Here is a 16121-nt window from a genome sequence, read left to right as displayed (position 1 = left end):
CTCGTTCTAATACTGATCAAAGAAGTCATCGACCAATTGCGATTTGAACGACACGTCATAGTTTGTCTATTTCAATGAAACTGATACATCGCTACAACTGGTTCTGCAGTGATATCATAAATGTCACGGGCGTTTAAGCACGTACTAGTAGTGAGAGCTTTACATAGAATCTGAATAATTTTTATGAGCTAGTTCCTTGGTGTACAGGGTCCACTTGTTAAAAAGTCCCAGAGCATAGTTGCATACAGACGCATCTTGACAATTGTAAGAAATATTAAAACTTTGCATAAGACATTTTTGAAACGTCTTATTTGCATTTGGAAAGAAGTGATGCAAAATTCTCATAATTATAGTGGTTATAGAGATATACATTTATCTGTAATTATGTTCTGGAACGTTTTAATTGGAGGAGCCTGTACAACGTGTTTACAAATAATAACAAAATTCTATGATCATAAAAAAGTGCAATTAACGTACTTGGCCATGAAAGGCACATGAGTTGCATGAGTGTAGAGTTCAGTGGCCATTTTGGTAGCCTCAGAGATGTTTCTACAATCCATGAGCCAGAATCTTGCTGATACCGTAGTGGTGAAGGAGACGCAGTCCTTGACAAATGTGAGTGGAGTAGATCCTGTGACATCTTCCCAGACGGCCCGGGACTGACCCCCTGAACGACATACATACCAATTGCAATAACATTATTAAAATATGTCTGCACTGCAAGATATGCGAGTGACAAAAGTGATAGGTATGTGATTTAATCCGACCGAAATTAAGTACAGATCAGCGTTGGAGGAGAAAGATGTTCAGTACAAATTTGATGTACATGCTTCAAATGGAAACATTCGCTAATTTAATATAATGTATAATATGGAATATATTAGACTGATGTTGGCAATAAAAAGAAATGAGAGACTCGAAACCATTTTCCCTTTTCTGTAGAAATTAAGCTTCTACGTTACTAATGCTAAACTTTGCTATTTCTTTATAATACTGTTATACTGTAGGCGATTGAAGTTTATTAGCAAAGCAGTATACAGCTGAGCATTTTATTCGTATTTAATATCGGTCACAGCGCGTGCACTGTTAATACGTGCTTTATTTCAGTGTAAAAATAAAGTAAAAATTTAAATTTGTGGTCTCAAGAATAATGCTTGCGAAACAGTAAAGTACCATCCATTAGGATTTGGAAAGGGTGCGCGGAATTTGTGTCATGTAATAAAAATAATATATAAAAGTGTAAACCGCGTTTAAGCTCTTAACTTTTCATAAGGTATATTTACAATGCAAATGCTGTAGTTAATATTCCACGAGAAACAATATTACAAATTATACACTGTTGCAGAATTTAGTTAGGTAATAGAATAACTCTCTAAAAGGAATTGAGAAAAGAAAAATATTTACGGTTCAAAAGCAATCGGAGTAAGGCGCTACTCTTTATCAGTCTTGAAATGTTGAATTCAGCAAAGCTACATTTTACGATTCAACGTTACGTCATTCGAATTAAGAGTTAATAGTAACTACATTCGGATAAAAAGTCTAGTATCGAAGCGATATTACCAATCAAACGTATGTGCTGAAATAAAAACTGTTAAGTTAACGCTTACAATGACCTAGGTAGTAAAACTTGATCTACTTTAATTGATAATCCATACCTAAATGACTCAATCCTAACAATATGCAAGCATTAACAATGAATCACAACAAGATATGTATACAACAATAGTACTCAACTTGTTTCTATCAAACATTTAACTATGTACCATCTCCCTTTTAAATCTCTATTAGAACACTGGGAATTTCCAAGTGTTGCAGAAAAAAACGTCTTGAATCTATCTCTACATCCTTTTCAACCCAGTCTTTTGAACATTACAGGCGATGATCGAAAACGTAGTACGTATAATACTCTACTAAATTATAAAGAGAAAAGATGCTTGCTTACTTAAACGAAAACAAGTATACTCAAAGTGACAAAAATGTACGCATCTTAATTTACATTATCTGCACTAGTAGATTAGTCAAGGTTTCTACGAAATTTAGCAAAAAGCACCATCTACCACTCAACGCCTAGATCTACGATAAAGACTCAAGTAATCGAAAATGGTCCACTCTAAGAATTAAGCTACTTTTGATTCTCGTATACGTGTATCGATCAAGAGGCGTAACCTAAAGAGATGGTTAGCTTGAGGTAAAAAGAGATTCTCCAGTAAGACGGTACCCTGGTGCCTACAGTATTACGTGCAAGCAAATATTACCAGTGATGCTACAGAGGAGTCTGAGAGTAGGTGCGTCGCCCGAGTATTGATTGATCATTCCTTTGTTCGCAGCCTGGGGTACTGGAATCGTTAAGGTAATAGGTTTGTGGAATTTTCTTCGTCTTGGCTCGACAGTTACAATTGGAGAAACTGCCACTCGGTTACCAAGGAGCTTCGCTACCAGATCAGCAGGTATAGGATGTGCCTGGATGAACAATCCATACGTATGTATAAACAGGTCCCATCGACGAAAATAGCTTATAAATATATTTCTTGAGATCAATTCCCCGAACGTACTTGCAAACCAACTCTGATTTTCTTTGTAAGAGCAGCTGGTGGGAAGATTGCTTGAACTTGTGGTACGGCGGATGACGAAACTGTGCCTCCTTCCGGTCCAACCGCGTGAACTTCTTGCCTGATTCTTGACAAGACTGCAAAGTAGTGTGGAAAGTCCACGGTCAAGATCCTTACGATGCGAGACGTTTGGAGGTCCTCCAGCTGGCTTAACTCTGTAAAGCAGAAAGAAAATCAGAAAAGTGGTTGCATGAATAATAATAAAAGAGCAACGAACCTTCTCCCTCAAAGCTCTCGTTAAGGACATCCTGGACAGCCTCCTCGCTGGCGTCCAGAGTGTGTTCTCGCCAGGTCTCTCCATTGTCCGACCGAAGAATCACAATTTCTCTCTCTTTCCCTCTCAGAGATGCAAAGTGTGGCACTTCTATGATGACGGGACTGTTGTCATCAAAATCATCATTATTATTTATTAAGCTCTTTCTTACCCCTGTAAACTATGCATATCCTGACGAAAGAAGAATAGTGAAATAATTAAACTGTAGTACCCTAAGAATTTAGCCCCAACAGGACCAAGCTCCAAGATGCGGCTGGCCAGTGCCTCTCCTTCCATAAGAGGTGGGGGATTGGCCAGTTTGTCTCTTCTGAGGTATCTGCAGGTAACTCGCATTGGCATTGCAGCCTTGCGGGGTGGCACGATGACTCGTACACCACTGTGTCTACAACCACGCATCGCTCCTCCTCTTGCATCCACCAGAAACGACACCAGAAAGCTGTCGTAATGCATCAAATCAATTTCTATTAGTACAAAACACAAACCAAATTCAATTTTTATCCGTTCAACCACCTACCGCAGCTTATCCGCATATTACAACATTTCTACGCTACAGCTCAAAAGGTACAATCCATTATTCGCTCGGTTCATTTATATTACACAGGATGAGGCACTTGAGACGCTGCCCCAGAGCATAGACGTTAAGAACACTGGTATCTTTGTGTACAGACTGAAAAAAATGTTCCGCGTAAAGAATAATATTTCATCGCAACAATAAATTTATTTGTAACATTAAACAAGTTTGTTTATTGTTGTAGTGAAAAATTGTTCGTTAGTTGAAACATTTTTCTCGATATAATTATATGAATTATCAATGTTTGTTGCAGGTATTTTTAGAAACTCTTCTACGTTTGCATCTAGAAAAGTCTTATATAAAAAAAACGATATTTTTTTCAATTACAAAAATTCATGATTTTTTATTTTCCAACTCTGGGACATAGTATAAGGGCCTCTCGTCCTGTTTACAGGATGTTCACTTGATTCGCCTTAGAAGGACCCAAAAATTTATTCGCCATTGTAAATATACGAGATAAGAAATTTTTTCATATAAAATTTCTTATTCCTCTTTCTATATTTATATCCAAAGAGATTTTATACAAAAATCTGATACCTTTTGTAGTTACCGAGGATGAATGAATCATTACGTGCTTCTTCTGGGTCAAAATTGAGTGCAACATCTTGTATATATAATATATTTATTCACTTCTTTTATTTATCAGGAATTAAACTCGAATTGACGCCTCGAAGGACGAATTAACCGATTGACCTTTCGAACTAGTTAAAAGTTATTTAAAAAGAAAGCTTTGAGTTGTGCGTTGCGTATATCCTTTCTCCGTTAAAATTATTGCAGATTGTAAGTACACTAGCAGCGCGCGTTACGCGTGAGGAAAGTGGTTTACAAGCCGTGGCTGTTTCGACCATGAACCTCTCACTATTTTTTTGTCGTACTGCGCAAATCTTCATTGTTAATATTAATCACACTGTTAACCTCACAAATGATAGTGAGACGGCTATCGTGTTTTAGTCTAACAAATAAACACATTTTATTTAGACGGAGCGTTGATTTTGCTATGTTCAGAAAATGCGTGAAACTGCGCGTTCAGGATGGTTTACATTACCAAGTGATGTGTGCGTGAATCGGATTTTTTTGTCGAGCCCCTTTTTTATATATACAAATGTGTGTGGTACAAATTGAGAAAAAAAATATTTACAGGTAAAATAGGACGAGTTTAAAAATCTTAATAGTACATCGTTAGCGATTGAATGTTACTTGCAAAAATCATTTGAGAAATGATAGAAAAAATTAACATTTTTAAACTTCCTTCGTTTGGTATGTGCGTGTATAGTGGCAGTATCTGTTTTAATTATATATAAAATACTAAATTATAAGTGACAGGGTTTTTCTCTCGATAAATGGTACGAAGTGGATGAGGCGTTCGATACTTAAAAAAAAAATAAATAAAAATCTCATGATTTGTAGCTGTAAATAATAAATTATAGCCATGTAGAAATATACATTGTTTCACGACAGCCGATATATGCATAGTATGAAAAAATGAAAGAAATAACACTTATAATAATTATAACAATCAGCTGCATATATTACTATGAAATAGCGATGCATGGCAATATATAGTTTTATATATATAATTAATCAATGAATAACAACGATTTAGCTGAAATATATATATAGTTAATTCTCTATCTATAGGTATCTATCTGAAGCTCTAACTATGCTCTACGGTTAACGAAAAAAAAAAAAAATAATACGTAATACTACAATACAATGAATACATCATATTTTGTTTATAAAATTTCTACACTTTATTCGAGTGCCACATATATAACAGGAGCCTTGGCCTTATTGTCGAAGCGCGATATCGAGACATTTCTGCCATATGAGGTAAGCTTTTTGTGTGTATTCATTGCAATATGCCAGCTAAAGGGGGGAGGGGGGGGGGATATATATTGACACTAGAGCCAGTATAACTAGTACAAGAGAGACGGTGCAGCGAAGGACAAGTGTACAATAGGTGAGCCTGTTATAAACATATGCCTATTGAAATAAAAATGAAGAGCATAGTGAAACAAGGTGGCAACTGGCAGAAGCTAAGATTCAAAAGAGGATCACTTACTTTTTCCACTGTGGAATTCTGCGAGTAGCGCAAATAAAATAACAGAGCGGATCGGAAACAAAATAAAATCCCGTTAGTATATATTTGTCATTCGTTCTTTTCATACGTTTAACGGAGGGATGATAGTGAGGAGGATAATGGAGGGGGGGGGGGGGGGGGGTACAACAAATATATCTAAGTCGAAGAGGCAAAGAGGCAGAGAAATGGAGAACGATCGATGTAACAGGGTGCATGTACATCTCGAATTACACAAACTCGACTTTGCAAAATTTCCATCAAACGTATCGGAGAGAGATACGCTGAGAATATTTGCACGTCTCGTTTCGCAAAACGATCGGTCACAGAAAATCGGCACCGATTTATACAGCAATAATCATTATGTATTATAGTGGAGATTTTGGCCGGATTCACTCACACTTCGATGGGCGATACATATATAGCGATAAAGGTACTACCACACAGGGATAAAAAAAGAAATATTTGATTAGAATAATTCTTGCCTCGAGTATCGACGAAGGAACATTTTACTCAGTTTTAAAAAATATTACATCGCGCTAAATTCAATTTAATTCGTTTGAATGAAATTGGCTTCGATTGGGGTAACATTTATCAAGACAAAGTAAAATATTTTATTGCGAATATTCGAAGCAACGTTTATATTCCAATCAATTTTTTTTATCCGCATCAACGATTACTGTCCGAAATTAATCGAGTCTCTCGGATGTAAAACGTGCACGATCCCCGACGCCGTGGGCTGGAAATTCGTAATAAAGTCGTGGAGGAACAATATTTTTTTTCAAGGTCACAACGGTGCAGACGTTGATACTCAAACGCGTTTACATCCGTCGATCGATGAACGTCGGATCGTAACCATGGTGACTGGTAAAATAATTAATTAAATTAATCAAAATCGGGGAATTATTCGAAATTAATAAACTTAGCGCGAGCAGCAGCAGCAGTAGCAGAGTAGGGGGGGGGGGGGGGGTAGCAAGGAAACTACTGGACTACCACTATACGCCATACGACGACGGTACTATGAATCGTAAAAGCGGCTATGCTGCAACCTTATCCTCGTAACTCTGGATTTTTCTAATCCAAACTGGAAGGAACAAAGATCCTGAAAACATGCTTTACGAAATTTCCTCCCTGCTGGAAAAGTCCAGCAACTTTAAATCCATCGCATCAACGCTTTTGTTAATACAATAATTTGTTATTGAATATATTAATCGAGTTGGTATTAATATCAGGCTAGTATCTATATCACAGTCGATAGTAATTGATTAATCGAAGAATTATGTAAAAATATACATACGTAAGCTTGTATTAGTGACCAACGTCCCCTTTGTTATTTATTCGAATTGTGGATAAATAAAACATTCGTGTAACCAAATCAAAGACTGGATCAAAGTCTTTGGTTTTGGATTTTCCAAGCGGAAAGTCATAAAATTATCGGTAAATTGAATAAAGAGTAAAGCTCCGTGATATTAATTTCGATTGATTAATATAGTGTATTAAATAAGGTAGCGTGTATCGAAATTTAGATCGTTGCTTAATTGTAGTGATTAGATACGTTTACTATATTTATATATATATATATATTTAGAAAGAGAAGAGACTAGTTGATATTTTGGTTTGTCGCTCCGGTCGAAGAATTACCGGAGCTGGTAGAAGGAAATTAATAAACGGATTATATTGGTGTACCTGTCCCTCCACATTCCTTGTCCTTTTAGTACGGTACCAAGGGCTGCCAGCGATGTGTTTAAGGGCTCTAGACACGAGCTGATCTCGGAACAAAACCGTCTTTGATTATCGATGACTCTCACTTGCCGTGCTACATGCTTTTTTTTTCAAAATTTCTTTCCTTCCTTTCCTTCGATTCAATTTGCTTTTTACATTCGTGCAAAAGATAATCGACGTCGACGTACACCGTCTATTTTTTCCGACTGCGCATGCACCGAGCCAAACCACATTGAATCGCAATAAATATATTTGTTCTTTGATTCTTTCAATATGAAATATAAATTTTACAGTATTTTTTTGTGGTCTGATTTTCTTGAAAGAAACAAATACAGTTATTTGGCTCAATTGATTCTATTTCATCACAGTGCTGTAGTAAGATAATATATTTATACAGTTTGTGTGTGTGTGCCCAGAGACCAGCATTGGGAAAAGTGATCGTGACAAAAAAAAAAAATAGGAAAGAGAAGAATTTTTGTGTTAAATTTTTTGCGAATTCCCATGTTGGATTATTATAGTTTTATTCAATCGCATGATAGTTTTCTTTATTGCATTGGAATAAAAAAGCAATTTTCGCAAAAAGTTAAATAAAAATAGCGATAGAGTGAAAGTATATTTTATAAGTGACAATTTTTTTAACGTCTATTTGACGATATTGCCATTATTTGACCTTTCGACAAATTTGCAATTAAACAAAAATTATTATTGCAGAGTCAAATGGAATTTAAGGATAAAGATACGAAATTCTTGTAATTTAATAGTAGAAAGGAAAAGTATTGTCCAGTTTGAAAAGAGTCAGTGCGAAAACTACACCCACTATATATATATATATATATATATATATATATATATATAAGCATATCGTGCTGAATCTACATTCATTTCGTGCGCTACTACTACATACTACTACTACTACACGACCGCTTCTAACACTACTGTACCAAACTCGCTTCTCAAAATAAAATTCGTTCGTCTCATGATTACCGAATTCTAAGAGTAAACCTACTGTGCATTCGTGTTAGTATATATCGAGTAACAAAACAGATTAACATTCTCCATTAAGCGGGAATGAAAAAAATATGACGAACCAAAACGATGAAGCTGACACTCGCATTAATACACCTTCGAAAAACAGCATTGAAATTAATTTGAAGGTGAAAAAAATCATTGTTCTTAATCGAGGGCTGCGAAGCCACTCAACGTGGCGATCCAGCCCTTTAAACTAATTCGTCCAAAAAAATGGAACAACGCGAATCTGAATCGAAGCGAAAATGACTGAAATGATGAAACGAGTGACACCCTAATGATGAACGATGATAATAATAATGACGATGATTATGGTGTCGATAATCTACATATATAGTGTGATTGAAAGTTGTGAGAATTGTTACATGTACATTTTCATGTAGTGACAATGTCATAAAGAATATTTTCAAGAAAATTAGTGGATTAGTAATGAGATTATTCGGTTCCAACTGTACTTTTGCAATTTCTGGCGAAACGTGGCCAGTCGAGACTGTTAGGAGTTAGAGAAAAAAAAACTGCAAATAAGAATACGAGAAGATAATTGAAAAATTGCAATCACAGTGCAGGCACAAGGGTTAATAAGAGCGGGAATCCTTCACACGCCAAGTCACTCTATATCACACTATAATACACAACATTATTGGTTCATCTTTCAAGCCAATGGCCATTGCATTGTACAATTGATCAAAGGAACATGCTCAAACGCGTTGTATACGAAACTGAAAATAATCTTGTATAAATTCTAAGGTCACACGAGCATGTTTATACACTAAATATTTACAACCACTCGAACTCTACTATTTCTTTTCTAACGTTAACAAATTACCACACGAGTGTTACAAAATTCTTACTAATCCAGAAAGCGACGTATTAGAATTGAATTTTTACCGCAGAAATTATTTCAGGGAAAAAATTGTCCGAACCGAAGCTTTATAGTCAAGGAACTTTTTCAATATTTTTATCGCAATTGTACAAATTCGTGAAATTTATTCGAATTCTGGCGCAATGGGCCCTGTGAACTGGAAATTGTTGATAGTAAACAGCGAATCGTACAGCTTTAAGTTTTCGCGAGGATGAATAAAAGTACAGAGAGAGTTTTTAATGTGGTAAGAGAAACGTGCATACCCCACGTGGATTGGATGTCGATGGATGTCCACGTTATCCGGTTTGAGATTGGCTGCATTGGTGCGCTGATAGTGCTCCTTGGTCATGATATCGGTTATTGCTGCTGGAATTAATATCATTTAAAACACATTATCTATACAAGCCTGCCATAATACGTGACGTGCTTGGACCGAGCAAGCCGCGCGTGAAACTATGCACGACAATGTTTTTTCCTTCGAGATATATGCTTGAGAAGCATTTACGAGATGAAGAGGAGAAGACTGGAATAGTCCTGATGAAATAATGATAAATATAAAATATTGCTAGATTGCTCGTATCAATTGTGTCAATCAGGTTGAATGCTTTAAAGATTTTGCACGGTGGGTACAAGGTATAAAAATAGTTGTAGGCGAGTCGAAAGATCCAACGTGATACTCGTTTTTAAATTTTCATAGTTGGCGGATAGCTCGATAAAAATAGACGCGAGATAAGTGAATATCGAGAAAGAATGGTGTGGTATTTAAAAGGGTTGTAATTGAAAAGACTGTAAATTAACATTATTTATTTCGTTTCGAAACTCGTAGCTTTAGTATGATAAAAAATATACAAAAAAAAAGAACAAATAAAAAGTTAAATAAAGTATTTTTTTAAATGACCTTGTTTTTTAAAATATATATTTCACAAATCCAAGGCGAGTTTCATCAAGTTACGAGAATGAGTCGAAGAAAATTCTTGCACGTGAAAATTTTCTTTCTCGGAAAAGCTTGCGTTCGTATATATGTGTGTATGTACAGACTTACCTCCGGAATGTCGATTGTCCCTTTCATCGTCGGTAACGTTGACACGCATGGAATCATCCCCCATGGATTTCATATCGTCAACAGTCATGTAACGGTACTGCTGTTGGTCGCTGAGCATCGGGTCCTCGCCTGTCAATTAACGGGACAAAAAAAGAATACCAATTACAATCTTTTTAGTTCACTCCCTTTCATCTCGCAATACACCAACTAATTCTTTCATCGCCACGCCAGCCGTGGTCCACGCGAGGACTCCGGGTTTTTCATCCTTCAACGGCATGACGCTTCCTCCCCCCCCCCCCCCCCTCTATATCCGTTATACGCGACTTTGTCCAACGAAAAGTAACAAATTCTGCCTTTCTTCTCGGGACAAAACTCTACGTTGATTCTTCAAAAAAAAAAAAAAAAGAAAGAAAACGTTCAGGTTTTGAAGAAAAATGTTGCAGCGTACCGCGTGGCCGTGATACGTGTCTTGTGGAAGACTATTTTTAGTGCACTGGCAAAGAAAATAAACTAACATTCTTCCTTCACTATGCTATCTAGACAAAAATCTCCCAGTGAACGAAAAACAATCCAAATATATATAAAAGAATGAACCCATTGTCAGTATTATTGCTATAATAGAGCACTCGAAAAAAAGGTAAACAAAAGTTCATCGAGGTTTTCACCGATCGACAAAAAAAAAAACCTCGCAGTGAGAGTCGTAACGCTATTGTACGGAAAAACCAAAATATTGATCGACAAACGCGAAAGGTACTAGAAAAGCTGTGTACAATAACAAAGAAAAAACATAGTGATAATAAAGAAGCAGTATATAAGAAAGTGTTATTGTGTTTTTTATCGTTAGAGTTAAAACGAACAAAGAAAAACGTTTCCGAGTAAATCTTTGTAGCAGGTTTTTTTTTCAACACGAGTACAAAACTTTGACGTGACACACAAACGTTGAATGGACGATAAGACGTAAACGTATTAATGAAATCACTCGAAGCCACTCGAATAGATTTATCGATTGGACTATTGAGATTCGAAGGGCGAAAAAGAAGAAATAGTAGAAAAAAGTAAAAATCGATAATAATGCGAGTCAAGTCCCGCTGTCAGTCATCGACTACCTGTCGACCACCGGCCACTTCCTTTCAGCCTCGCTCTCGAACGAACACCACGATACACTCGAACCAAGTCTAAACACAGAACAGAGAGTTTTGCGTGCCGAACTGAAAGCTTATTTCAAACCGTACGCTTCTCGTTCTATTTCGGGAACGTTTAAGCTTCGCAGTTTATAGCATCCTCTCCTCTTATCAAGCCTACGCCACACTCTTTCCAATTATGTTTACATTATCTCTCGTAGGATTTGAAAAATTAGCCACGACGCGACAATTCCGATTCCTCGATGAAAACACTGCACGGCCTTGAGGTTGGGTCACCGGGGTCACTTTACCCACGTTGATTCTCAGTCTTCGGCATTTTTCCGAGAAAACGAAAAACACGGTGGATCGTTCGTGGTTGGGATGACGGGTGACCTTGAACGACAAGTTTCAACGTGTACGGTGAGTTTTCTCGACGGAGTCAAAGCGACGAGCGGGAGATACGAGTTGTATAAAATTTTCAAGCCGACTGAGAGAATCTGACCACGATCGCTCCTCGTTATCAGGTATTTCAGGAATGCGCGGGCACAATTATCCAATTGACGTCCGCGCGCAAACGGACCGGCCCACAAATTCGTAAGCAGCCCACGTACTCGTAAAAGCTAATCCAGTCCTCCAACTACCAAACGCGTTATGCACGCTGCGTTTTAGCGCCCAGGCAAACGAAAAAATCTCCCATAAATCCGGAACGTACAATGACGATAAAACTACACGAACCACTCGAATTGTGAAATTCTAATCTTACGGTATTTTTTCTCTTGCGCTGATTACTTATCTCGGAGGAGATATTAAAAAACCACACGATACATTTTTATAGCTGACTTTTCAAGAAACCATGTGCGATTTATGGACGTAATAGTTTTTTCTTCGGGGATTCTCCGGGGAGATTCAGGTTTGAGTATTTGCTGTATCTTCATTGGTGTATCCCTGGACACGTCTCGTATTTAGTTTTTTAGATTTTGAGGAGAATCGATGATCGCCTCATCTTTTCCGGAAATCACTGTTCAACAAGGTTAAATCAATATGATCGAGATGAGTTTCGGTTGACTTTAATCCCATACTTGACACACTTCTATTATACGAAATTGATACCAAACTGTTTAAGACTCTAAATACAAATATATATATATAGTATGAAGACGAAATTAAATTTTTCACTTTTAAAAATTAGTATGTAATCTGTAAATGTTATACTTTGATAAAATAAATGGTTGGGTTTGGTAAACTTGAATTTAAAGTTAGTAAAAAAATTGAGGAACGTAGACAAATGGACCGAGTCTTTTTTTAATTAGTAAGTTTGGGTAGTTTATGACCCAGAGGATGAACCAAGGATTAAAAAACGATGATCCCTTGTGAGACGAGGTCTTTTCCAATAATCACTATTCAACAGCATAGGATAAAGAATGATCGAGGAGAGTTTAAGTTGACTTTAACGAGTATAAAGAAGGAGGAAGTAAGAAGTTAATCGATGCTTGTCCCGAAAGAGATGTCATCAGAAGGAGAATTTGATGGATTGGACCGAGTTCATCCTACTGGAATGCTTAGAGCTTAATTAAAAGACTAGGAAAGAAGTAGTAAAGTGGTGAATAATGAGAAAAGCAAAAAATTGCTGTTCATTGAAATCTTAATGAGTCGATCGTAGTTAATTAGCGAATTAAAATTCTTCTTAGAAGACAAATAAAAATATACGAGGAAGATGAAGTGGCGCGTGCCGGCCAAGACGATTTTATTGTTATCTTTAGCGATGATCGATCATTGATAAAATAGGGCTTCGAATTAACCCATCGTTAAACGTTATGAATAAACAACGATAATTGTGTGAGTGTATATCGTGATACAAGTGACACGAGTAGTGCCAATTATTTCAAGGTCAATCCCTTGGTCGGACCATTGAATTCACAAACAACAACACGAAGCATGTCTAATGTATAGGCAAACGTCTAGTTTCTAGGCAGATTTTCCAGTCGTTTCCAAAATACACAAAATCAGAATCAAAAAGTGTCTCGTTTACGAATATTTTCAAGAATTGCGAAACGTAAACAGAAACTGATGATAATCACATAGTAGGATCTACGACAATTATAAAAAATAAATAATGCAATCATCCTGTTGCGCGTGAGCATGTCTCAACATTTCATTTTTTGTTCGACAAAATTTTAGAAAAATTCCCTCCCTCCTATTATTCTTAACTCATTAAAAATCAAAAATTTTTCCATAGAACACTTTTAACATCCAAATAATTTTCTCTGCCCAGATCGAACTCGTAATCATCGTTTTGTTTACGTGTCGGTTATCGATGGAAAAAGTCAATCGAGAATTATCGAAAGAGTTCATCAAGCCCGAGATAATACCATGAGCTCAAATGAGCCGTGCAGATTGTCGAGGCACAGTTGTTGAAGATGTAACTTTGTTAATTGAGACGCTATAATGTATGCGCATCTTAGCGACCTTATTAAATCCACGAACAAAGCGCAATAGGAAACAATAAGTTTCCTCCTCGGAGAAACAATTTGCGAGGAACAGTGGTTGCAAATGTAATTTCGTTAATTGAGACGCTACGGTGTATTTGCATCCAAGCGATCTTATCAAATCCACAAATAAAATGAAATAGGAAACATTAACGTTTCCCACCTTGAAGAGAAACAATTTCATATACACTGCAGCGAGGACCTTCGAGTCTCTTAATTAAGAATTGATAAGCAGACTGTAAAAAATTGTGTAAAAACTACAACAACAATTATAGACAAGTTTGCAATCTACTTTTATTTTTTTTTTTTTTTTGTAAATTGAAATTGTTAATCGAACAAAAATTTTGCTGAAGTAGATATAAAATTGTAATTTTGCCAAAAATTTATACGCTATTACATGGCTGAAATCTGCCTAGAAATTGATTTACAGACAGACATATTGGTGATAGAAAAAGTAGTATTGAGCAGATTATGATAAATGGAGGATAAAAATAGATGCAAATTGAGTTGGAAACTAAAGCAGTTGGATACAAGTATAAAGAAAACGATTGAAAGATGAAAGCTTTTCCGACTATCAATTAGGTAAAATGTTGAGGTTCGATCGGGGCGTGTTTGAGAGCTTATAGGCAGTGGCCTAGATACTTGTTGTGTATCCGAATATGCTCTGCTACGCCTGCTAGAACGAGATGAGTCTCGTTGAGTTGAGTGCAGTTGTTAAGATAGAGCGTCACGAGCGAGAATAGGCCACATCGCTTGTCGACCAGAACCACGATATAGGACGACGCTCCGCGCTTACTCGATTTGCATAATTTTAAAGTTTACCTTACAACAAATTCCATTCTCAAAATCACAAGCACTGCGTGAAATCATCCCTTTAGCTCGAGTCAACCGACTGTCTTCTATATTACGTATTTTATGTCCGATTGAAATACACTCCCCACGCGGCGTGCTTACGTCACTGAGAGGCGAAGACGAAGAGAAGCAATGTTCGATCCGTTGTAACGAAACGTGGCCTGGCAAATTTTATATATTTGTATTTTATATCCAATTGCAATAAAATCCACACGTACAATGTGCTTACGTCACTAAAATTCAGAAAGGAAGAGAAGAAAATTCTGGCGAAGATGAAGAGCAGCAATGTTTGGCCTGTCTCAGCGAGATAATACGAAGATAATTCCAAAGATATTTATACTCGGCTGTTTGTATTTTCCTAGAATATAGTTGGGTACACTGCAGCACGTGATTTGGAATTTTGCAAAAATTCAGCACGATCGCGAAGAACTGCGTAGATTCTGGCGTATTAGCAGCTGCATTCCTCAGGTTTTTATGATCTTACGACACAGCTGTTGCAGCGCGAAAAGAGGAATAAGGACGCGAGTACAGTTGTACGTAAAATAATCATAGTTAAAAATAACATTGAATGTATCGCGCTTAGAGCTTCCGATACTCGATAAGCCCCCGGCCGTCTATTGTATAATAAGAATAACGTCCGTGTTGATTCTATCATTCATGGCGCCAATCGTGCGAGGAAACTACGCTAAATCCTGCCAATAATCGCGCTTTCGATTTCGTTGCTTTTTTTCACCCTTTTTGCACGTTCATCGGGTCAACTCGAGTTGAAGCGATAAGAGCCCATTATCATTGGTCGAAATGCTGGATGATTGTAGAATTAATTTGCTTGTCAATATTACGAGAAATTATCCAATTATATTTTAGAGAAAAATGTGTTTGTTCTTATGAGAGGAACGAGAACAAAGGATCTACAAGTATATGCAAAACTCTTAAGTCAATCTTCTATGATATTTTATGGTATAGAAACAAAATTACTTTATTCTTTCTCTTCTATTACAAAGTAATAATTTTCTCTATTAATAGGGATTCGCAACAAAAAAAAAATAATAAAAATTCGGTAAAAAATTTAAGATCTACATTTGTGGCCATTGATGATTTTTAACACTCTAATAGCACAAGATGTTCAGGGAACATATGTATGTCTATTGGACGTGTGGACATCCTAGTGGGAACGTTCTATAAGAATGTCGCGAGGATATTTGAGTTATCAGGGCAGTAATTATAATTATAAAAAATTAATTGTTCATGTATGCAGTCAAGGTCATCAAGAGATAATCGGTATCTACAAGACTGTAGTGGTACCAATCCACTTTGGAACGTCTTAAAATCATCTCAATTTTCAAAGACGCAGTACACATATATAACGTAGCGAAACAAATCAGGTAGAGCTAAGAATGTTTACTTTGAACCTAAGAGATAAAGAGGGAGGCACAAAAAAATTCGGCAAGCGGTTAACTTTTTTATAGCTACAAGCAAGAT

At 36.6% G+C, this 16121-nt stretch overlaps 1 protein-coding gene across 10 annotated transcripts in view; it reads right to left on the bottom strand.

The window, feature by feature from the left end:
- Nucleotides 1–16121, bottom strand: part of LOC136782616 (uncharacterized) — a 95294-nt gene that overhangs the window by 35816 nt on the left and 43357 nt on the right. For 3 of the 10 annotated variants that reach the window (XR_010824137.1, XR_010824141.1, XR_010824142.1), the window contains 8 exons: nt 10184–10312; nt 9405–9507; nt 5517–5534; nt 3095–3319; nt 2827–2987; nt 2553–2764; nt 2256–2460; nt 478–667 (listed from right to left, as the gene is read on the bottom strand). Coding sequence is in view for 1 of the 10 variants with exons in the window: in XM_066742159.1 (XP_066598256.1) it covers nt 478–667; nt 1656–1670; nt 2256–2460; nt 2553–2764; nt 2827–2987; nt 3095–3319; nt 7218–7316; nt 9405–9507; nt 9565–9567; nt 10184–10312 (1342 nt within the window). In the remaining 9 variants the exon portion in view is untranslated. Of the gene's footprint in view, nt 1–477; nt 668–1655; nt 1671–2255; nt 2461–2552; nt 2765–2826; nt 2988–3094; nt 3320–5516; nt 5535–7217; nt 7317–9404; nt 9508–9564; nt 9568–10183; nt 10313–11289; nt 11752–16121 lie in introns of those variants that run through there. The other 7 variants (XR_010824138.1, XR_010824143.1, XR_010824145.1 and 4 more) reach the window with 5 other exon arrangements.

This window comes from Prorops nasuta, unplaced genomic scaffold (genome assembly GCF_024137725.1).
Source record: "Prorops nasuta isolate Cenicafe-Biocafe unplaced genomic scaffold, Cenicafe_Pnas_1.2 PNAS00027, whole genome shotgun sequence".
NCBI classification, from domain to species: Eukaryota; Metazoa; Arthropoda; class Insecta; order Hymenoptera; family Bethylidae; genus Prorops; species Prorops nasuta.
Note: the sequence above shows the minus strand (reverse complement) of the source record. Positions and strands in the feature narration are given on the sequence as shown.